This window comes from Aquarana catesbeiana, linkage group LG03 (genome assembly GCF_042186555.1).
Source record: "Aquarana catesbeiana isolate 2022-GZ linkage group LG03, ASM4218655v1, whole genome shotgun sequence".
NCBI lineage: Eukaryota > Metazoa > Chordata > Amphibia > Anura > Ranidae > Aquarana > Aquarana catesbeiana.
In genome coordinates, this window is record NC_133326.1 from 15,962,824 (window position 1) to 15,988,123 (window position 25,300).

At 47.0% G+C, this 25,300-nt stretch overlaps 1 protein-coding gene across 1 annotated transcript in view; it reads left to right on the forward strand.

The window, feature by feature from the left end:
* Positions 1 to 25,300, forward strand: part of LOC141131235 (C-myc promoter-binding protein-like) — a gene marked incomplete in the record, with an annotated part of 198,952 nt that overhangs the window by 97,638 nt on the left and 76,014 nt on the right. The window contains 5 exon segments of the mRNA XM_073618313.1: positions 3,409 to 3,584; positions 8,010 to 8,110; positions 11,853 to 12,071; positions 13,956 to 14,101; positions 18,462 to 18,500. Coding sequence (XP_073474414.1) covers positions 3,409 to 3,584; positions 8,010 to 8,110; positions 11,853 to 12,071; positions 13,956 to 14,101; positions 18,462 to 18,500 — 681 coding nt within the window.

The following is a 25,300-nucleotide window of genomic DNA, read 5'->3' on the forward strand; positions in this document are numbered from 1 at the left end:
CCAGGCCCATGTGACCCCCCCCCCCTGTACACCTGAATAGGAGGGCGGCGGCATGTAGAGGCACCAATCCCTCCATGTAGCTACTGAATGCCCGCTTCTCCTCCCCTTCTCCTCCCCTTCTCCTCCCCTTCTCCTCCCCTTCTCCTCCCCTTCTCCTCCCCTTCTCCTCCCCTTCTCCTCCCCTTCTCCTCCCCTTCTCCTCCCCTTCTCCCCCCCCCTTCTCCTTCCCGTAGACATTACGCACCTGCTGGAGGGAAATGGAGGGCATTCGTAATAGTAACCCAAGAAGCAATGACATGGCATCACATCCGGTTTACTCAGAAACCATCGGCGCCACTTTTTTGAAAGTCAAAAGCTTTCAGAAATGCAGATCTTGGTGTTTTTGAATGCTTTTTAAGTGCAGACTAGAGATTTGGGGTATTATAGACCCCAAATCTCTCCATAAAGAGGACCGGTCACTGCCTATTACTGTCACAAGGAAGCTTGCATAACTTGTGACAGCAATAAAAGTGGTTTAAAAAAAAAAATGAAAGCAACAGTGTAAAAATAAAGTGCCCCGGTCCTCCTGTGCTTGTGCAGAAAAGCGAATGCACGCTTTTTTTCCCGCACACAGTGATTATCCCACACATGTGCGGTATCACCGTGAACGTCAGATCATGGGCAATAGTTCTAGCACCAGACCTGCTGTAAATCCAAAGTGGTAACCAGTAAAGGCTTTTAAAGTGTCGCCTATGGAAAATAAAATTTACATTGTTTGCCACCGTTGCACGGGCGTGCGCAATTTTAAAGCGTGACATGTTGGGTATCTCTTTATTCAGTGTAACATCATCTTTTATATTTTACAAAATAATTGGCTTATGTATTGTATTTTTTTTTGGGCATTAAAATTCAAAGAAGTGTATTTTTTTCCACAAAGAAATTGCATTTGAAACACTGCTGCACATATATGTGCTATAGCATGTGAAATAAATTGCAAAACCCACCAATTTATTCTCTAGGGCCTCTGCTTTAAAAAATTATATATATATATATATATATATATATATATATATATATATATATATATATATATATATATATATATATATATATATATATATATATATATATATATATATATATATATACATATATATACATACACACAGTGGGGATGGAAAGTATTCAGACCCCCTTAAATTTTTCACTCTTTGTTATATTGCAGCCATTTGCTAAAATCATTTAAGTTCATTTTTTTCCTCATTAATGTACACACAGCACCCCATATTGTACACACAGCCCCCCATATTGTACACACAGCCCCCCATATTGTACACACAGCCCCCCATATTGTACACACAGCCCCCCATATTGTACACACAGCCCCCCATATTGTACACACAGCACCCCATATTGTACACACAGCACCCCATATTGTACACACAGCACCCCATATTGTACACACAGCCCCCCATATTGTACACACAGCACCCCATATTGGCAGAAAAACACAGAATTGTTGACATTTTTGCAGATTTATTAAAAAAGAAAAACTGAAATATCACATGGTCCTAAGTATTCAGACCCTTTGCTGTGACACTCATATATATAACTCAGGTGCTGTCCATTTCTTCTGATCATCCTTGAGATGGTTCTACACCTTCATTTGAGTCCAGCTGTGTTTGATTATACTGATTGGACTTGATTAGGAAAGCCACACACCTGTCTATATAAGACCTTACAGCTCACAGTGCATGTCAGAGCAAATGAGAATCATGAGGTCAAAGGAACTGCCTGAAGAGCTCAGAGACAGAATTGTGGCAAGGCACAGATCTGGCCAAGGTTACAAAAAAATTCTGCTGCACTTAAGGTTCCCAAGAGCACAGTGACCTCCATAATCCTTAAATGGAAGACGTTTGGGATGACCAGAACCCCTCCTAGAGCTGGCCGTCCGGCCAAACTGAGCTATCGGGGGAGAAGAGCCTTGGTGAGGGAGGTAAAGAAAAAACCAAAGATCACTGTGGCTGAGCTCCAGAGATGCAGTCGGGAGATGGGAGAAAGTTGTATAAAGTCAACCATCACTGCAGCCCTCCACCAGTCAGGGCTTTATGGCAGAGTGGCCCGACAGAAGCCTCTCCTCAGTGCAAGACACATGAAAGCCCACATGGAGTTTGCTAAATTACACCTCAAGGACTCCAAGATGGTGAGAAATAAGATTCTCTGGACTGATGAGACCAAGATAGAACTTTTTGGCCTTAATTCTAAGCGGTATGTGTGGAGATAACCAGGCACTGCTCATCACCTGTCCAATACAGTCCCAACAGTGAAGCATGGTGGTGGCAGCATCATGCTGTGGGGGTGTTTTTCAGCTGCAGGAACGGGACAACTGGTTGCAATCGAGGGAAAGATGAATGCGGCCAAGTACAGGGATATCCTGGACGAAAACCTTCTCCAGAGTGCTCAGGACCTCAGACTGGTCCGAAGATTTACCTTCCAACAAGACAATGACCCTAAGCACACAGCTAAAATAACGAAGGAGTGGCTTCACAACAACTCCGTGACTGTTCTTGAATGGCCCAGCCAGAGCCCTAACTTAAACCCAATTGAGCATCTCTGGAGAGACCTAAAAATGGCCGTCCACCAACGTTTACCATCCAACCTGACAGAACTGGAGAGGATCTGCAAGGAGGAATGGCAGAGGATCCCCAAATCCAGGTGTGAAAAACTTGTTGCATCTTTCCCAAAAAGACTCATGGCTGTATTAGATCAAAAGGGGCTTCTACTAAATACTGAGCAAAGGGTCTGAATACTTAGGACCATGCGATATTTCAGTTTTTCTTTTTTAATAAATCTGCAAAAATGTCAACAATTCTGTGTTTTTCTGCCAATATGGGGTGCTGTGTGTACAATATGGGGTGCTGTGTGTACAATATGGGGTGCTGTGTGTACAATATGGGGTGCTGTGTGTATAATATGGGGTGCTGTGTGTACAATATGGAGTGCTGTGTGTACATTAATGAGGAAAAAAAATGAACTTAAATGATTTTAGCAAATGGCTGCAATATAACAAAGAGTGAAAAATGTAAGGGGGTCTGAATACTTTCTGTCCCCACTGTGTGTGTGTGTGTGTGTGTGTATGTATGTATATATATATATATATATATATATATATATATATATATATATATATATATATATATATATATATATAATTTATTTATATTTTTACTTGTATATATTGCTTTTCAAATATGCCAAGACAATCTGATTGCATACCAAATGACGGAGATCGGATGGTTTGAGTAAAGTCACAGATTTATGTTGACAGTTTTGTGTGTTGCTTCCACTTACTGTATAATTGCATTGTCTAGCATTGCTTTAATAACTGATACCTAACTGATAATAACAACATTAATTTTGTTTTGCAAGATGATCTTCCCTTTCCATTGGCCTTGTCCGTATATCCCGCTTTGCCCCCTGGCCCTGGCAGACGTGCTGAGTGCCCCTTGTCCCTTCATTGTGGGAATTGATTCTCGCTACTTTGATTTGTACGAACCCCCTCCGGATGTGAGCTGTGTTGACCTAGATACCAACACCATTTCTCAGTAAGTATTCCTCCATGAGAACTTGTTCTGTGCGTGGTTGTTTTAAAATACATCAACTTTCTGGCTGGAGGGCAGTAAAGTCTTCTTTACCAGTAATGGGAAGCATCTATTTCCTATTACACTGGAAGGATGAGGCTGTATTTCGTGTTACTGGTCTAAGACTGGTGAGATCACATAGTCTGATGCATAATATGATTTAATATTTCCTCTCAACATTTTGTGTCCAGTATTTAACATATGTTTTGTGTCCTTTTTTTTTAATTATTATTACCTTTTGTCTTTGTAAATGTGGGCAGTCATGTTAAGAGTGGTGTGCACAAAACATATATACTAAATATACTTTTCATAAATACATATCTGAACAATCTAATTCTGATGGTGGGAATCAAGAATGAGGTTTGCATGGATCAGTAACCCCTTTACAACCACTTAAAGTGATATGAAAGGCTAAGTTCACTCCCCCCCCCCCCCCCCCCTAAATTCCAGCTCCCCTGTGTACCAATATAGCATTAATGTACTTATTTTGCAAAAAAAAAACGTTTTCCATTAATTCTACACACACTTACCTCACTCTCTTCATAGCTATTTGAACACACTGCTCAATTACCATATTCATGCACAGGCATGTACCTTAATTTTAAGAGGGAAGTTTTAGGAAAAATAATTACATTTTAAATCAAGAATTTTGAAGCAAAATAAGGGTCAGTGCCCATCTGCTGCCTTGCCATTGCCCATCATTGCAGCCTAATCAGTGCCCAGCTACAGCCTTGCCCATCATTGCAGCCTAATCAGTGCCCATCTGCAGCCTTGCCCATCATTGCAGCCTAATCAGTGCCCAGCTACAGCCTTGCCCATAATTGCAGCCTGATCAGTGCCCATCTGCAGTCTTACCCATCATTGCAACCTGAACAGTGCCCATCTGCAGCCTTGCCATTGCCCATCATTGCAGCCTTGCCCATCATTGCAGCCTAATCAGTGCCCAGCTACAGCCTTGACCATAATTGCAGCCTGATCAGTGCCCATCTTCAGTCTTACCCATCATTGCAACCTGAACAGTGCCCATCTGCAGCCTTGCCCATCATTGCAGCCTAATTGGTGCCCATCTGCAGCCTTGCCTATAATTGCAGGCTGATTCATTCCCATCTGCAGCCTTGTCTATGCCGGGATAGAGCCGGATCTCCCCTGTACTCGGCTCGGCTCGCAGTCACGCCCAGTCCCGCCTCTTGGCTCGGCTCCTATGATCGACATAACAGCGGTCCAATGCCGGGACATCAACGCTAGGAGCCGTCCAGGGGATGGGACTGGGCGTGACTGCGAGCCGAGCCGAGTGCACAGGATATTGCGGCTCTGTGTTTCGTCGGCGCTCGTTCCCTCCTTCCCCTCCCTGGCAGCCTACAATATATCGACGTATAATGCGCACACACGATCCCCCCCCCCTCCATTTTAAGGGGGGAAAAAGTGCGTGTTATATGCTGATAAATACGGTACTTCTGCCTTACTTCCTGGACAGACTTTAGGTCATGACACAGGAAGGAGTTGACCAGCTGATCTCATTAGCACACACCCTGCATCATCCACCCTCAGCTGGTCAACTCCTTCCTGTGTCATGACCTAAAGTCTCTCCAGGAAGTAAGGCAGAAGTAATTGAGCAGTGTGTTTAAATAGCTATGAAGAGAGTGAGGTAAGCGTGTGTAGAATTAATTGAAAGCTGTTTTATTTTTGCAAAATAAGTACATTAATGCTATATTGGTACATAGGGGAGCTGGAATTTAGAAAAAAAAAGCAGGGATATGCAATTAGTGGACCTCCAGCTGTTGCAAAACTACAAGTCCCATCATGCCTCTGCTTCTAGGTGTCATGCTTGTGGCTGTTAGTCTTGCTATGCCTCATGGGAGTTGTAGTTCTGCAACAGCTGGAGGTCCGCTAATTGCATATCCCTGGTATAAAGGCTTGCTTGCTATTTTAAATAGTTTGGGAACGTTCTGTACCCAGGATGACTAATTGTCTTGGTGCATAAAATGTCACTTCATTGTGCAGTAACTGCAACTTCGGTTAAAACAGTATATTCTTGGTGGGGGGTGGCTCCAATGGAAAGAAACCTCTCCTCCCCTCAAATATCTCACAGAATAAAAATCGCCCACGCTCCTGTTGCTCATCATCCTAGTTGTTCTAGTCTTGTTCTATTCTTGCTCTCGGCATTTAAAAAAAGGAGACGGGCAGGATGCACGGATCAGTTAAAAAGTACCACTTTATTCCATGAAAATGCATAGCACACTTACATGGAGTATAACTGTGTTCAGCATGAAATGCAGAGGGAAGACCATGTGGATTTAGCCAAGAATGGAATTGGAGCTTCAATCGGTAAGTCTCCGTGGTATGAGAGCCAGGCTCGCCACACAGAAGAGAATGGTCATGGCAGCAACATGTTTCAGGGGCCCCACCCCCTTTGTCAATCTTGGGGAAAGGTGGCAGGGCCCCTTAAACATGTTGCTGCCAGACCGTTCCCTCTGACGCTTTCCTTGTTTCTGTGAGACGAGGTGCACGCAGGAAAGCCGCAGGCGCCGCTTGCTTCTTTCTACGTGGCGATTCTGGCTTTCGTACCACGGAGTCTTACTGATTAAAGCTCTGATTCCATCCTTTGCTACATCTACGTGGTTTTTCCCTCTGCACTTTATGGCGATCACAGTTTTACTCCATGTTTGTGTGCTTTGTGTTTTTATGCCATTAAGTGGTGCTTTTTTTATTGATCCACCTGCCCTGCCTTTCTGCTTTTTTTTATTTATTTATTTTTTATTTATATGCCCATGGATTGGATCGGTCCCAAATTTATATAGGAGCTGCAGAATCATTCTCCCCGCTTCTCACCTGTACCGTGTACCTCTTTGTGGATAAGTAAAAATCACCACTTTATTCCATAAAAACACATGGCACACTTAGACCCCTTTCACTCTGGGGCCGCCATGCATTAGCGGTAAAGCGCCGCTCGTTTTTAGCGGTGCTTTACCACTGTTTAAGCCAAGCTTTTTGGCCGCTAGCGGGGCTTTTTACCCCCTGCTAGCGGCCGAAGAACTGGTTAAAAGCGCTTGTGTTGCAGTGCTTCCGAAGCACTTTTCATGCGCTTTGGAAGTTCTGCCCTTTCATTTCAATGGGCAGGGGGTTTTGGGAGCGCCGTATACAGGCGCTCCCAAACTGCCCCAAAGATGCTGCTTGCAGGACTTTTCCTAACATCCCGCAAGCGCACCGCCCCCAGTGTGAAAAGTCACACTGAAATGAATAGGAGGCGATTTTCAGGCGCTATTTCTAGCGCTAAAACGCCTGAAAACCACCTCAGTGTGAAAGGGGTCTTACATGGAGTAAAACTGTAATTGGCATACAGTGGAGAGGCAAAAAAACATGTAGATGTAGCCAAGGATGGAATCCTAGCTCCAATCAGTAAGCCTCCATGGTATGAGAGCCGAACCCAGCACACAGATAGAAGCTGGTGACGTCTATGGCCATGCTGCGCGCACCTTGTCTTACAGCAACAAGGAGCGTGTCAAAAGGAATAGTTGGGCAGCAACATGTTTCAGGGGCCCAGCCTCTATTGTCAAGCTTGAGAAAGGCGGCAGGGCCCCTGAAAAATGTTGCTGGCCAACCATTCCCTTTGACACTTTCCTTGTTGCTGCAAAACGAGGTGCATGCAGGACAGCCATAGGCACCGCCTGCTTCACAGTTTTACTCCATGTAAGTGTGCTATGTGGTTTTTATGGAGTAAATGGGTACTATTTAAAGGTCCGTGCACCTTGCCTTTCTGCCTTTTTACATGACCATGGATTGGATTGGTCTCAGATCTATCTAGGAGCTGCATGATCATTCCCCCCCCCCCGTTCTCACCTGTACCATGTACCCCTTTGTGGACAGTTTTTGCAGATAGGAGTTCTGTGCAATTAGTGCTGAACATTGGGCGTGTGTTGTTTTTTGCACATATCCAGTTATTTTATTGTTGTTGTTGTTGTCTATTCCTATGCTGGCCATACACTATACCAAAAATCGGCTAAACCCATTTTCGAAAAACATTCGGCCGTGAGCGCAAACGATAGTGCCATCATGCAATGACCGATAAATCATTCAGTGGACATAAATTTAATGCATTTTTTGTTAATTTTTTTACATCTACCTAGTGCAGACAGTTTGGAAGGGAAACACATTAACCTTTCAATTTATTGTTCGTTTCGGGCAGAAAATTTCCGAACTTGTCCTTTCATTTTTTTTTCGGCTCAAAAACGCCCCAACCGATTATCGATTTTGTGCCCATTAACTGGCCGAAAAATGAACAAACTGTCTAAATGACCGAATTTCAGACGATTTTTTTCATATAGTGTATGGCCAGCATAACTCTCACAAGTTACTGAACTAAGTGTCACTGTTATCTTTCCAATATGGCAGAATTGATTGCAAACGGAATATCAGCTGGAAGATCCTGCCTAAGAAAGCCTGCAAGAATCTCCTGAATACGCTCAGTAATCTGTATCGGCAATTGGCGGAGTGTAAGTAGCTTTTTTATGTTTTTGGATTGTGCAGTGCTGCTGATGGCAATATTTTATTACAGACGCCATGTGATGGTGGCAATGCAGACCATGCAAGTATTACAATGGCCTCATATTTTATCATCATGTGAGTGAATATATGAGCTGAATATGTGAGTCACTTTGATTGCTTTGATATTGTAGATTTATCTTCTACTTTAAGGCTCGATTCACACCTATGCATGTTGCTTTTGAGCGTTTTTGGAGGTTTTTTTTCCATGCTTGCCACGTTTTTGAGCAGCGTTTTTGCGGCGTTTTTGCCGCGATTTGCGTTTTGCGTTTTTTTTTTTTTTTTTTTTTTTTTTTTTTTTTTTACAGTCTAAAAAAAATTTTTAAAAAAATAAAAAAAAAACAAAAAAAAAAACGCATCAAAAACGCTGCAAAAACGGTGCACTTGCGTTTTTGATGCTTGTCCATTGAAATCTATTACATGCAAAACGCTGCTTTTTGCATGAAAAAAAGTCCCTGACCCTTTCCAAAAATGCAGAGAAACAAAAAAGCATTGATGTGAACATGTTCCATAGGAACCCATGTTAAAAAATTCCCGTGCATTTCTGCAAAATGCATCAAAAAACGCGCTAGTGTGAATGGAGCCTTAGTCATCCTCCGCTGCCAATTTTAGCATGTCATATTTTTTTTTTGGGGCGGGGGGAGTAGCGAGTATTTAGTTATGACAAGTACCCGCTCCCACTTCCCCTCGGATTGTCTAGGTGATTCAAGTGGAAGTTCTCCTCTGCTCCTTTCTGCGGTCTTTTGGTGACACGTTACCGGTACCAAAAGACTGCGGGACCATTCACACAGTGCAGCACGGTTCTAAACATGCGCAGCGGGCAGTCAGCTGTGAAGCCAAAAACAAAATAGCCGGCTGCCCACAGTTGGGATTACGGCACTGGGAACCTGAAGGCTAGTGAATACGGCGCTGGCTCTCTGGACAGGTGAGTGTCGTTTTATTAAGTCAGCAGCTACAGGATTTGTAGCTGCTGACTTTTTTTTCTCTCCCCCCCCCCCCCAGAGTGAACCTCCTCTTTAAAGGGGTTTTAAACCTTCGATCCATTCTATGCATTAAGGTGAAAAATCTCCTGTGATGCAGCTTGCCCCCCAGAGCCTCCCTTTTTACTTACCTGAACCCGGTCTTTCCAGCGACAGGACTGAGCACACCAGCTCCAGCCGGTGTCTCGGGTCCTGATTGGCTAGATTGATAGCAGTGCAGCCATTTGGTTTCCGCTGCTGTCAATCAAATCCAATGATGCGGGAGACGGGGGGGGTGGAGCCGAGTCCTACTGTCTGTGTCAATGGACGCTTCTGAGATCCAATTCCTGCACCATTTTACAGTTCAATCTGCGATCCGATCTGGGGGGGTCATTAACTTTACATTGACACCCACAGCGGTTGGCAGATCTCAGTGTAACCACTGTGCGATTCATGTGCGATACGCATTAGTGTGAACTGGCACTTAAAACCCAATCCAGAGTCTCTTCCAGCTTTGGGGCATGAGCACCAGTTATGTAGCCTAGTTCCCTTTTTGTCCACAGCCTTGGAAGCAAAAGGTTGAACAATTGGGAACATATTTGGAAACACGGTCAGGTGTTGGGTACCAGCAAAATAGAAATTTTATAAGAGTTCTCTAGAGCCAGGATATTGAGGGAGCTTCTGGGCAACTTCAGTTTTTTCACAAACTCCAGCAGCAAATTTCTATGTGCCTTGGCCTTGGTCAACTCGACACATTCCATTTTTATTCTATTGAATGAAATGTGTTCTACAGTACTCAAGCCACTACTGTAGAATAAATAAGTACCGTATATACTCGAGTATAAGCCGACCCAAATATAAGCCGAGGCACCTAATTTTACCACAAAAAACTGAACTTTCTTTTTGACTCGAGTATAAGCCTAGGGGGAGAAATGTGCAGCTACTGTAAGTGGAAAAGAAGGTCAACAATTCCCATTTGCAGCCTCACTGTGCCCATTTGCAGCCATAGGTCCTCCGAACTTCAAACTCGGTAGTTAAGGGTTCCTAGATGCCCCCTAGCTGCAGCCAAAATTTGGGGTCTCTGAACCCAAAGGGTCCCGAAATGACATTGCTGCAGATGGACACAGTTGACCGACTTTGGAGCCCCGTATCTCGGGGCCACTTAGTGCTAGGAACCCTAAATTTGGTGTGCAAACCCAGTGGAACTAGTACTACAACATATCCAAGCTGGGGTTCCTAGAACCATGTGGCCCCAAGATATGGGGCCCCAAAGTCGGTTCAGAAAATGTCAAGCACTTTTCTGCAGCAGAGAATGACATTTTCCAAACCAACTTTGGGGCCCCGTATCTCTGGGCCACTTGGTGCTAGGAACCCCAGCTATTGGGGTTCCTAGCACCATCCTAGAACCCCAGCTGTTGTAGTGCTAGTTCCACTGGGTTTGCACACCAAGATTGGGGTTCCTAGCACGAAGTGGCCCCGAGATACGGGGCCCCAAAGTCGGTTCGGAAAATGTCATTCTTTGCTAAAAAAAAAAACTCGGCTTATACTCGAGTATATATGGTACTTTTTGTTCTACAGCATTTCGGCACAACCTAGTACCTACTTGAACATACCTGAAACATAGCATGAGAGATTTAAAAGGTTGTAAAGTTTAGAAATGTAAAACCTACCACAAACCCAACAAGGTTGACCAAGACACCTTACACCTTACACCTAACCCATCAGCAAACAAGCCATAGCGAAGATCTGGAATGCCCTGACTCAACATTAAAAAAAACAAAAAAAGCTAAACTGATTTAGGCTGGCCATACATGGATCGAATTTCGAAAGAATTTTCATTTGAAAATCAGAAAATTCGTGTATTTCATGATCCGATGACGCCACCATTGATTTCGAAATGCGGCCAACCAAGCCTTCAATTTCACCTCATGTTGCTACAGAAAATAATTTTGTGGCTGGGAATCTTCTTTTTCTTTCCATGCATTTTCTTTTCTTGCACACGCGCATTTCTTTTTCGATTTACATTTCTCGCACGATTCTCCCATCATTGATTAGGAAAATCGTTTGTTTTTCCAACATGTCCCATTACTCATATTTGATTGCCGCTCGAAAATCGGCTGTTGCTGCAGCCCACTAATGCTGCGAATACGAACGAAAATTCTTAGATACGGACGAAATTCGACCCATGTATGGCCTGCCTAACCCAAACCAAGTTTGGCAACAGTTTTCAAGAATGATGAAGATAGAATGTCCATCCACCAAAAATGATGGGAATACTGGGCTACTCGCTCTCCCCTGCACACGCCCAGCTTGTGCCTATTAGCACTATAATTTAAACCCTCTGACCCATACGCAGCTCCCCCTATCCCCACCCCCTTCACGCTCCTCTCTTTCCTTCGTCTCTTTCCTTCGTCTCTTTTCTTCGCTCCACACCTTGCACCTAACCAACTGCCCACCGAATTGCAACAAGCACAACTCCAAGAAGCCCTACACATACCTCTTTTGGTGCTACCTCTGCATGTATATTTTTGCTGTGTGTTTTTTTTTTTTCTTTTTATTAAAATGAAAATATTGAAATAAGAAAAAAAAATGCTGCATAAACTATATAATAATAATATTTATGCAGTTTTAGTTTTTCATTTTAGGTTTGTTCTTCTCTTGCTTAGAGATCTGTGATTTTGACTTTTATTTAAAACTTGGGCTCTGTCAACATGTGTCCATTTTACCTTTTTAGTACAGCAAAGACCTAGAGAAGATGCGCTGATGGAACTGGCTATGAATGACTGTGACTCCAGTTCAGGGAAGAAAATGCATCAACTGGACATGGAGATTCAGGAAGCTTTTTTGTGCTTCATGGCATCCATTTTGAAAGGGTACAGAGTCTATCTGCGACCAATCACACAGGCTCCATCTGAGACAGCCACAGATGCAAGCTCTCTTTTTGAGTTGCAAGGTATGCAAAATATAATGTTCTTATTGATACTTTGGAGTTTTTTTTTTTTTTTTTGTTTTTTTGTTTTTTCTTATGAATTGTTTTTTTATTTTCAGAGAGTAGAAAAAAAAGTTAGACCCCCAAGTGGGCTTCCCACGCAGGGGAGAACACTTGAGATAATAAACAAGTTAGGTTCGACAATACAAAAGAAAAAGGAGAAAAAAAAAATAGGAGCAAACATTGCATAGCAGTCCACATTATTTCAAAAGTTGGTTCCAGAACATTCCCTGAGAGATTGAAGTGAACGGGAGCAAGTGAGAATAGTGAGGTGGCTTAGGCACCTCTTCCTGGGCAGAATCATGAGCCCTGGTCCACTGCTGTAGAGGGTCCTCCAACCACCGAGTCTACACATTGCAACATTTTTTCTTCCCGCTCCTATTATCATAGGTGTCTTGGTATAATTTCTAGTGCAGAAAAACATAGATTTCTGCACAAGTGTGAACAAGCCCTTACCTCAGTGTCCCCAGTTCCCCCTTGACATCACAGACCCCCTTTTTTACATCAGACCTTCCCAATCACAGACTCCCAATTGGCCATTTTCCCTCCCCGGTGTCATGTGACTCGTTAGTGTTACAAGGTCTCGGGTGTGAATGGGGAGCAGGTGTGTTAAATCTGGTGTTACTCTCATTCTCTCATACTGGTGACTGGAAGTTCAACATGGCACCTCATGACAAAGAACTCTCTAAAGGTTCAAAAAAAAAAAAAATTGTTGCTTTACATAAAGATGGCCTAGGTGATAAGAAGATTGCCAAGACCCTCAAACTGAGCTGCAGCTTGTTGGCCAAGACCATACAGCGGTTTAACAGGACAGGTTCCACTCAGAACAGGCCTCGCCATGGTCCACCAAAGAAGTTGAGGTCACGTGCTCAGCGTCATATCCAGAGGTTGTCTTTGGGAAATAGACGTATGAGTGCTGCCAGCATTGCTGCAGAGGTTGAAGGGGTGGGGGGTCAGCCTGTCAGTGCTCAGACCATACGCCGCACACTGCATCAAATTGGTCTGCATGGCTGTCATCCCAGAAGGAAGCCTCTTCTAAAGATGATGCACAAGAAAGCCCGCAAACAGTTTGTTTAAGGCAAGCAGACTAAGGACCTCATGGAGGAGTGGAAGAGGACTCCAGTGGTAATCTGTGAAGCTCTGGTGAACTCCATACCCAAGAGGGTTAAGGCAGTGCTGGAAAATAATGGTGGCCACACAAAATATTGACACTTTGGGCCCAACTTGGACATTTTCACTTAGGGGTGTACTCACTTTTGTTGCCAGCGGTTTAGACATTAATGGCTGTGTAGCAAAGTGTCATTTCTTCAGTGTTGTCACATGAAAGGATAGAATAAAATATTTACAAAAATGTGAGGGGTGTACTCACTTTTGTGAGAGATACTGTATGCTGTAATACAAACACTGCACACATCCATAACTGGCCTTCGCAGCAAGGAGCACATGGAAGGGCGATGCATGTCAAATAAAACCAAAGAAAATTCCCAGCTCAACTTACTAACCAGCCTGCAACCAACTGAATTATCCTGTCTAAAAGTATTTGTTAAAAACAGGGGTTTAGTTTGCACACATTTACAAATACATGCGTAAGTTTCAGAGCCACTTCACGGCACCCCAGTATTATCCGCAGTCCTAACTCTACATTTTCGAGAGCCTCCATGGTAGAAGCGCATGCATTATAATAGATATATAGAGGGCAGGTGAGCCTGGAGGGAACCCCACCCCTCCTTTAAAGGCAGAGGGGCGCACTGGACACCCAGCATAACGTACGCTGTACTACTCCTGTGTGATTTGAGGCCTTACAACAGCAGAAAGTAAAAAAGTAATGTCTCTTTTTCTCTTTTTAAGATTTCTTAAAGAGCCGTGATCGTTCTCACCACAAATTTTACAATATGATGACTAAAACTCAGATGTTTATCCGCTTCATTGAAGAGTGCTCATTCGTTAGCGATAAAGACGCCAGCCTGGCCTTTTTCGATGACTGCGTTGAGAAGGTATGTTCCCAAAATAAACTTTTGGAGCTTCTATTACTGGGGATGTTTTGTATTTTTCTTTAACTTGCAAGGCAGCGGTAATCTCCATCGTATCATTTTCTAAATGTTAAACCATTGTGATTCATTTCTCCCGGGTGATGCATGTTAAAGTTCACCTGTCTCTTCTGTTAAGCTTTAATACACTTTCTCTATAATTCAGACAATGTGTTGGTGATGTGACTTGACACAAGCTTTTCTTCGCTATTATCTCAGATTAACACAGGTTTTGGCATTCTCTGCAAATTATAACTGACAATTGTATGCCAAGCTGTGTGTACAGCCGTGGCCAAAAGTTTTAAGAATGATCACACCTGCCTGCTGCCATTCGTGCTGCAAGATCTGCACTGGTGGTGCCCCCCCCCCCCCCCTTCTGCATTGGTGGTGCCCCCATCCCCCCCCCTTATGCACTGGTGGTGCCCCCATCCCCCCCCTTCTGCACTGGTGGTGCCCCCATCCCCCCCCCTTCTGCACTGGTGGTGCCCCCATCCCCCCCCTTCTGCACTGGTGGTGCCCCCATCCCCCCCCTTCTGCACTGGTGGTGCCCCTATCCCCCCCCTTCTGCACTGGTGGTGCCCCTATCCCCTCCCTTCTGCACTGGTGGTGCCCCTATCCCCCCCCATCTGCACTGGTGGTGCCCCTATCCCCCCCCATCTGCACTGGTGGTGCCCCTATCCCCCCCTCATCTGCACTGGTGGTGCCCCTATCCCCCCCCATCTGCACTGGTGGTGCCCCCATCCCCCCCCCTTCTGCACTGGTGGTGCCCCTATCCCCCCCCTCCTGCACTGGTGGTGCCCCTATCCCCCCCCATCTGCACTGGTGGTGCCCCTATCCCCCCCCATCTGCACTGGTGGTGCCCCTATCCCCCCCCATCTGCACTGGTGGTGCCCCTATCCCCCCCCCATCTGCACTGGTGGTGCCCCTATCCCCCCCCATCTGCACTGGTGGTGCCCCTATCCCCCCCCATCTGCACTGGTGGTGCCCCTATCCCCCCCTCATCTGCACTGGTGGTGCCCCTATCCCCCCCCATCTGCACTGGTGGTGCCCCCATCCCCCCCCCTTCTGCACTGGTGGTGCCCCCATCCCCCCCCCTTCTGCACTGGTGGTGCCCCCATCCCCCCCCCTTCTGCACTGGTGGTGCCCCCATCCCCCCCCCTTCTGCACTGGTGGTGCCCCCATCCCCCCCCCTTCTGCACTGGTGGTGCCCCCATCCCCCCCCCCTTCTGCACTGGTGGTGCCCCCATCCCCCCCCCCTTCTGCACTGGTGGTGCCCCCATCCCCCCCCCCCCCTTCTGCACTGGTGGTGCCCCCATCCCCCCCTTCTGCACTGGTGGTGCCCCCATCCCTCCCCCCCCCTCTGCACCGGTGGTGCCCCCATCCCTCCCCCCCCCTCTGCACCGGTGGTGCCCCCATCCCTCCCCCCCCTCTGCACCGGTGGTGCCCCCATCCCTCCCCCCCCTCTGCACCGGTGGTGCCCCCATCCCTCCCCCCCCTCTGCACCGGTGGTGCCCCCATCCCTCCCCCCCCTCTGCACCGGTGGTGCCCCCATCCCTCCCCCCCCTCTGCACCGGTGGTGCCCCCATCCCTCCCCCCCCTCTGCACCGGTGGTGCCCCATCCCTCCCCCCCCTTCTGCACCGGTGGTGCCCCCATCCCTCCCCCCCCTCTGCACCGGTGGTGCCCCCATCCCTCCCCCCCCTCTGCACCGGTGGTGCCCCCATCCCTCCCCCCCCTCTGCACCGGTGGTGCCCCATCCCTCCCCCCCCTCTGCGCCGGTGGTGCCCCCATCCCTCCCCCCCCCCTCTGCGCCGGTGGTGCCCCCATCCCTCCCCCCCCCCTCTGCGCCGGTGGTGCCCCTATCCCCCCCCATCTGCGCCGGTGGTGCCCCTATCCCCCCCCATCTGCACCGGTGGTGCCCCTATCCCCCCCCATCTGCACTGGTGGTGCCCCTATCCCCCCCTTCTGCACTGGTGGTGCCCCCATCCCTCCCCCCCCTTCTGCACTGGTGGTGCCCCCATCCCTCCCCCCCCCCTCTGCACTGGTGGTGCCCCCATCCCCCCCCCCCTTCTGCACTGGTGGTGCCCCCATCCCTCCCCCCCCTTCTGCACTGGTGGTGCCCCCATCCCTCCCCCCCCTGCACTGGTGGTGACCTCATCCCTCCCCCCCCCTCTGCACTGGTGGTGCCCCCATCCCTCCCCCCCCTTCTGCACTGGTGGTGCCCCCATCCCTCCCCCCCCTTCTGCACTGGTGGTGCCCCCATCCCTCCCCCCCCCTTCTGCACCGGTGGTGCCCCCATCCCTCCCCCCCCCCTTCTGCACCGGTGGTGCCCCCATCCCTCCCCCCCCTTCTGCACCGGTGGTGCCCCCATCCCTCCACCCCCCTTCTGCACCGGTGGTGCCCCCATCCCTCCACCCCCCTTCTGCACCGGTGGTGCCCCCATCCCTCCCCCCCCTCTGCACCGGTGGTGCCCCCATCCCTCCCCCCCCTCTGCACCGGTGGTGCCCCCATCCCTCCACCCCCCTTCTGCACCGGTGGTGCCCCCATCCCTCCCCCCCCTCTGCACCGGTGGTGCCCCCATCCCTCCCCCCCCTCTGCACCGGTGGTGCCCCCATCCCTCCCCCCCCCTCTGCACCGGTGGTGCCCCCATCCCTCCCCCCCCCTCTGCACCGGTGATGCCCCCATCCCTCCCCCCCCCTCTGCACCGGTGATGCCCCCATCCCTCCCCCCCCCTCTGCACCGGTGATGCCCCCATCCCTCCCCCCCCCTCTGCACCGGTGATGCCCCCATCCCTCCCCCCCCCTCTGCACCGGTGGTGACCTCATCCCTCCCCCCCCCTCTGCACTGGTGGTGCCCCCATCCCTCCCCCCCCCTTCTGCACTGGTGGTGCCCCCATCCCTCCCCCCCCCCTTCTGCACTGGTGGTGCCCCCATCCCTCCCCCCCCTTCTGCACTGGTGGTGCCCCCATCCCTCCCCCCCCCCTTCTGCACCGGTGGTGCCCCCATCCCTCCCCCCCCCCTTCTGCACCGGTGGTGCCCCATCCCTCCCCCCCCTTCTGCACCGGTGGTGCCCCCATCCCTCCCCCCCCTTCTGCACCGGTGGTGCCCCCATCCCTCCACCCCCCTTCTGCACCGGTGGTGCCCCCATCCCTCCACCCCCCTTCTGCACCGGTGGTGCCCCCATCCCTCCCCCCCTTCTGCACCGGTGGTGCCCCCATCCCTCCCCCCCCTCTGCACCGGTGGTGCCCCCATCCCTCCCCCCCCTCTGCACCGGTGGTGCCCCCATCCCCCCCCCCCTCTGCACCGGTGGTGCCCCCATCTCCCCCTCTCTGCACCGGTGGTGCCCCCATCTCCCCCCCCCTTTGCACCGGTGGTGCCCCCATCTCCCCCCCCTCTGCACCGGTGGTGCCCCCATCCCTCCCCCCCCCTTCTGCACTGGTGGTGCCCCCATCCCTCCCCCCCCCCTTCTGCACCGGTGGTGCCCCCATCCCTCCACCCCCCTTCTGCACCGGTGGTGCCCCCATCCCTCCCCCCCCTTCTGCACCGGTGGTGCCCCCATCCCTCCCCCCCCCCTTCTGCACCGGTGATGCCCCCATCCCCCCCCCCCCTCTGCACCGGTGGTGCCCCCATCTCCCCCCCCTCTGCACCGGTGGTGCCCCCATCTCCCCCCCCCTCTGCACCGGTGGTGCCCCCATCTCCCCCCCCCTCTGCACCGGTGGTGCCCCCATCCCCCCCCCCCCCCTCTGCACCGGTGGTGCCCCCATCTCCCCCCCCCCTCTGCACTGGTGGTGCCCCCATCCCCCCCCCCCCCCTCTGCACCGGTGGTGCCCCCATCTCCCCCCCCCCTCTGCACTGGTGGTGCCCCCATCTCCCCCCCCCCCCCCCTCTGCACTGGTGGTGCCCCCATCTCCCCCCCCTCTGCACTGGTGGTGCCCCCATCCCGCAGCTGAATCAACTGTAGGAGACGGTCCTTTCGCTTGCTTTTCTTGGGTGCCCTGAAGCCTTCTTCACAAATGCAGTGGAAAAGTTTTTTTTATGGCATTACATTTTTTTTTTATGGTAAAGAGGGACTTTGCCATTAATTGCAATTCATCTGATTACTCTTCATAACATTCTGGAGTTTATGCAAATTGTCATCATAACAACTGAGGCACCAGACTTTGTGAAAATTTTTACATTCTCAAAATTTTTGGCCACGGCTGTATATCTACGGTTGTGTTTGAGTGTTTCTATTGCACTTGTTTTAAAGAAAGTTGCCTTTTATTTCTGTGCTGGTTAACTGTAAAGAGGAGCCATCTTCTGACACTTGCTCTGCTCTCTCATTAACAAGCTGTTTTCAGAAAGGAATTGTGCTGAGAAAGGAATCAAGGTAAGACCGCTAATTAAAGGATGGCAACTGTGCTGACAACTGTGACCAGATTTACCAATTTTTAAATGTAGGTGCATGTAAAATATGTTCTATTTCTGATCTATGCTGTTCTGTCGTCTGATTTATAGGGTAACATCAATGTGTTCAAACACACAATACTGCCTTCGGTAAAACTTTTAATTGTGTTCTGCATCCTGTAAGGCTGCTACAGAGAATACCTCAAAGGATCAAGTTTTTATTCTTTTTAAAATAACAAACATGTTACACTTACCTGCTCTGTAAATCTGTTTTGCAACAGAGTAGCCCCAATTCTCCTCTTCTGGGGTCTCCTGCTGGCACTTCTGGCTCCTCCCCCCTGCTATGGGGGCACTCGTGCAGGATCGCTCCCCGAACCGCACTCTGTGTGCCCGTTGACACACACACAGCATGGCTTGGCCCCGCCCCCTTCTCCCTGCTCACTGGCTGTGATTGATTCTGAGCCAATGGCAAGAGAGCAAAGCCATGCTCTTGTGCACAGCGGCTAGATCAGGGATCCTCAAACTACGGCCCTCCAGCTGTTGCAGAACTACACATCCCATGAAGCATTGTAAAACTCTGACATTCACAGACATGACTGGGCATGATGGGAATTGTAGTTCCTGAACACCTGGAGGGCCGCAGTTTGAAGACCCCTGGGCTAGATGGAGATCAGGCAAGTATAAGGGGGCTGGGGGAAAGTTGCATACAGAAGGATTTTTTTTTTTTTTTACCTTTTTAATGCAGAGAATGCATTAAGAAAAAAAATTTCAGCCTTTTAGAACCACTTTGATTTCTATCTTGAGCTTGAGTTGGTGTTACTAAAGACAAAATCGAAAATGTAATATATTTCAGTTATTCATTGGTGTGGTGGTCAGGGCTGCCATTGGCTCTCGCTGCTGTCAATCACAGCCAGTGAGGAGGGAGGGGTGGCTGGGCTGAGCCGCGTTCTGTGTGTCTATGGACACACACAACACAGGACGACTTGCTATCGTGGCCTCTTGGTGGGGAAGAGGAGCCAGGAGCGCTGGCGAGGGACCCAGGAAGAGAATGATTGGGGCTACTCTGTACAGAAACATTACCCATAGCAGGTAAGTGTAACATGTTTGTTATTTACAACAAATAAATGTAATCCTTTACTATCACCTTAGGCTGTAAAGGCAGCTGGGCTGAGATGTACACATGCAGAGGGGGTTGGGACAGGCCCGGTCAGGAGGGCTGTACAAGGAGTGGGGGGGGAGGGGGGGGCGCGGCAGAGGAATAAAGATGTCACTGAACAGAGCAGTAATGTAATTACCATCCTTTTTGCTGATATATAAAAATACTGTGTATATAAATATATTATGGGTCTTAAGAAAGACGAGCTTGTGCCTCGTCGAAATAGAACCTTCACTGTGTGTTCGCCTTTCAAGGCCCATGAGTGCCGCTCTCCTTTGGATTATATGTATTAAAGTCTTCGATGTGCGTCTGGGCCCATTTTTATATCATATATATATATATATATATATATATATATATATATATATATATATATATATATATATATATATATATATATATTTATTATAAAATCTCTCTCTGTACATTTGTGCTCATAAGTTTACATACACTGGCAGAATTTGATTCCTTGGCCATTTTTCAGAGAATATTAATGATAATACAAACTTTTCTTTCACTCATGGTTAGTGTTTGGATGAAGCCATTTATTATCAATCAACTGTGTTTACTCTTTTTTTAAATCATGAAAACAGAAACTACCCAAATGACCCTGATCAAAGAAGTTTACATACCCCAGTTCTTAATACCGTGTATTGCCCCCTTTACCATCAATGACAGCTTGAAGTCTTCTGTGGTATTTGTGGACGAGGCTCTTTATCTTCTCAGATGGTAAACCTGTCCATTCCTCTTGGCAAAAAGCCTCCAGTTCCTGTAAATTCTTGGGCTGTCTTGCATGAACGGCACATTTGAGATCTCCCCAGAGTGGCTCAATGATATTGAGGTCAGGAGACTGAGATGGCCACTCCAGAACCTTCACTTTTTTCTGCTGTAGCCAATGACAGGTCGACTTGGCCTTGTGTTTTGGATCATTGTCATGTTGGAATGTCCAAGTACATCCCATGCGCAGCTTCCTGGTTGATGATGCAAATGTTCCTCCAGTATTTTTTGATAACATACTGCATTCATCTTGCCATCGATTTTTACCAAATTTCCTCCTGTGCCTTTGTAGCTCAAACATCCCTAAAACATCAGTGATCCACCTCCGTGTTTCACAGTAGGAATGGTGTACCTTTCATCATAAGCCTTGTTGACTCCTCTCCAAACTAAGTGTTTATGGTTGTGGCAAAAAAGCTAAATTTTGGTCTCATCACTCCAAATGACTTTGTGCCAGAAGGTTTGAAGCTTGTCTCTGTGCTGTTCGGCGTATTGTAAGCGGGGTACTTTGTGGCATTTGTGTAGTAATGGCTTTCTTGCGACTCGACCATGCAGTCCATCATTCTTCAAGTGCCTCCTTATTGTGCATCTTGAAACAGCCACACCACGTTTTCAGAGAGTCCTGTATTTCCCCTGAAGTTATTTGTAGGGTTTTCTTTGCATCCCGAACAATTTTCCTGTCAGTTGTGGCTGAAATTTTAGTTGGTCTACCTGACCGTGGTTTGGTTTCAACAGAACCCCTCATTTTCCACTTCTTGATTAGAGTTTGAACACTGCCGATTGACATCCTCAATTCCTTGGATATCTTTTTATATCCCTTTCCTGTTTTATACAGTTCAACTACCTTTTCCCGCAGATCCTTTTGCTTTCCCCATGACTCAGAATCCAGAAACGTCAGTGCAGCACTGGATGAAAGATGCAAGGGTGTTTATCCCATTTAATTCCCAGTGCACAATATCCCATTTGATCACAAGACCACAACAAATTTTTTCTAAAATTAGTGTTAACAGTAAACTGGGAAACGTCCACATTTTATTTAGAAGAGTCATTATTTTATCTTATAAAACATTGCAACTTGAAAGCACTTGGAAGAAAAATATAGAAAGCACAGAAATCATCTTTACATTTTAGGCCTGGTTCACACCTATGCATTTTTTTAATGCGTTTTCAGTTTTGCAGAAACACACTACAGACCATTTTATCATGGTTTCCTATGGGTCAGGTTCACATCTGTGCATTTTTTGGAAAGGGCCAGGGACTTGTTTTTGGTTCCATAGACTTCAATGGATAAAAAAACGTGTATTGAAAAAATGCAAAATGCACCTGAAGTAAGAAAACTGCAACCTGCATAGGTGTAAACCAGGTCTAAGAGAGTATTTAAAGCGTTACTAAACCCAGGAGCCTGCAGTTACTAGATCTGGTCTCCCACAGGACATACAACATGTAAATGCAATTATTTTAGTAAATATAAACTGCTAAATACCTTTTCTCATCAGCATTTAGAGCAGTCTTGTGATTTCTATCAGTGTCCAGCCAAGCACTGGTTAAAGATTGTAGAAGGAGTTTTCTGACTGCCTTATGAGACTGCAAGACCCCTCACCCTCTGTCTGGACAGTGCTGATTAGCCCTGTGCTGATCACATGCACCCTCCCAAGAAAAAAAAAAAAACCTCTCAAGCACCAAACTGAGCATGTGCAGCCTGACTCCATAGGCTCTGTGTTATCAGGGAATTATCAGGGGACAGTGGAAGAAGGGGAGGATCTGTGCATACAGGATCAAACAGCCTTTTTTTTACACAATGCCGAGAATGAACCCCTTAGGTTCCACAGTGAGTATAACAAGCATGCTTTACTGCATATACAGACTGATTTTACTGTTGTGGTTTATTAACACTTTAAGAATGGACATTTTCATGAGCTGTTGTTTCAGCAAAGCTCTGTACAATGCTTTCAAATGGCTTCTCATATTAAATATAGAATACATTTCTAAAACTCATTGTGACAGGGCAGGCAAAGTGTGAACTGTTCTCAAAATTTTTAGTAGCATTTATTGTCGGATGCAGTGCAAACCGCTGATCTCATCTTGCATTCCATTAGCTTGTTTTTATTTCTTGGTATCGGCCTTGCTTTTAACAGCTGGCATTTTATAGTGCTGACCAAAGTCTGAGATGCATTTTGTCTTTATAGAAAATTGTATATCTCTGTATTTTAATGCTAAAGGCAGCATTTGCTCAACAGAGAAACCTAATAATATATCATTTTTTTTTTTAAAGACTTGCAATGCTTTTGTTTAGCTGCACTTTTGAGAACCGGAGAACTGGAGAACCGGTCCTTGTTTCAAATGAAATCATTGCATGGCAAGAAATTGTTGCAATTTTTTTTACTTATTTATTATGAATAAGACCTGATATACTTGTAACAGACACCTTGGCTTTACCATCTTCTTACATAAAACAATTGAGCTTCTTAAAGAGGAATTTCAGTCGCTCCTTTTTTTAATTTTTTAATTTTTTTTTTTTTTTGTACTGGTTATGTAGTGTTGTCCTGGATTCTCATGCTTGCCTGCCCAGCCCCATTGTCCTAGAGCGATCCGCTGATCAGGGGCAGCAGACCGTGTCCCATGCTCCCAACTTGGTCCTTCTCGGTCATCAGTAGCCAACTGCCTCTTTTGGGTTTAGGCAGTTGGCCTCCGATGACAACTGCCCATGGTAAGTCCCTACAGTCCCTGCAGCCGCCTGGCATATATGTACAAAAAGTGGCAACTACCCCAACCTATATATATAACCTTGGCAGGAAGGTGCACATGGAAGGGCAATAAGCCTCACAAACAGAAATTTACCAGCTAGTCTGCAAGACATTTCCTAGCACACTTACCAGCTAGTCTGCAAAAAAGAGGCAAACTAGCTGGTAAGTGTGCTGGGAATTTTAATTTTTTTTTTGTGATGTGCATTGCCCCTCCATGTACACCTTACTGCAAAGGTTATATATAGGTTGGGGTGGTTACCACTTTTTTTTGTACAATTTGTTGAATTTGATGTGGAGGCACACTGGATACCTTTCGCTGCCATTGTGTTCTTGCTGGGTCTCACGTGCGTCACTGTGCCTTTTTAACCCCTTGACACTGATCTCACACAAATATCCAGCCCCACTAGACTGCGCTTTTTTTTTTTCCCCCCCGTGGGGCCGCATATTTGCGTATCTCCCTTTGTGCTGGGAGTGCACTTCACAGCGCGCTCCCAGCACAGAGATTGGGGTCTGGCCAAGAGCTCTGAGGGTATCGGGGTCTCACCATTGGCTCCCGCTTGTGTCAAAGTCAGCTAGCTGATCAGGGGAGAGAGGGGGCAGAGCCGGGTTGGGGCTTCGTTGTCTGAATAGACACAGGGAGCTGTGACTCAGCTAGGGTGCCCCCATAGGAAGCTGCTTGCTGTGGGGGGGCACTGAACAGGAGGGAGGAGCCAGGAGCACAGAGGAGGGACCAGAGAAGAGGAGGATCCGGGCTGCTCTGTGCAAAACTATTACACAGAGCAGGCAAGTATAACATGTTTGTTATTTTTATTGCAAAAAAAAAAAAAAAATAGACTTTACAATCACTTTAATCTATCCAATGCCATATATGCTTCAACTTGAGAGACTCTGAAATTATAGAACTGCAGGACACAGGGGAGCCTTGACATGGGCACTGCGGCTTATGCATTTATTTGCATATATGTGCAATCAAAACCCTTTGTTTCCAACGTGAACGTTAGACCTGGTCAATTTGATTTTTTTTTTTTTGTAAACTAGCTGGTAAGTGTGCCGGGAAATGTTTGGTCCTCGTATATATGACCTGGAATACCAGGTGGCTGAGACCACAGGGACATCTCCTTCTCTCCCCCCCCAGGCCCTGCAACCACTCCGCAACCGTGTGGGAATGCAGACATGGTTGTGGCATTCTGGTGTGGGGTTTAAAGTAGGGATGCACTGATACCATTTTTCTTCCGAGTACAAGTACCGATCCCTTTTTTTTTTTTTTTTTTTTTTTTTTTTTTTTTTTTTTTTTAGTATTCGCCGATACCAATTACGGATACCTACCGCCACTGTTTTGTTTTCACTTCAGCTGTCAGCAGTGGTACAAAGCATTGAAAAGTTATTTACAAATTAAATTAATTGTTGTTCTTAATTTTGCGCTTTTTCAATGTGAAATGTGTAAATATATGTTAATATAAATGTGCAAAAATATTCACTAACAAAGCAAATAAAAGTTTTAATTGTTTATCGTTTATATAATAAACGTGAACAAAAAAAAAATCATAATAATAATAAACTGGAGGAGAATAGGGAGTTAATTAAGGCTGATTAGAGTAAATAAAGGGTTTATAATGGGTTAAACAGAGGATTATTTGTTCATCCCTTTGATCTGCAGATGAAGAAACAGAAAGAAACAATGTTTCTTTTTATTTTAGTGTTTCAGGCTGAGCAATGTTAATAAATATTGCCGGCTACTTTTTATTTTTTATTTTTCACAGCTCCAATTACCGGACTTCTTTAAACACTTTAGCTGTCAACAGGGGAGACCCCACTGACAGCTCAAAGAACAGAGTCTGAAAGTATCGGTGCATTTGAATGAGTACCGACACTTGTGCAAATACTCAGTATCGGCACGGATACTAGTATCGGTGCAACCCTAGTTTAAAGGGGTAAAGTACGTGGTTGAGGAGTGATATAACACCTCCTCTCCATCTGCCAAATGCTAGCGGAAAAGCGATTTGAACACACATTGCTCTTCAGAGGGCTGTGCTAGTGTAAACTAGACCTGACTGCTTGGATGCAGTTTTATTTTCTGGTGGATATGAAATAAATGGCTCTATATGGCGT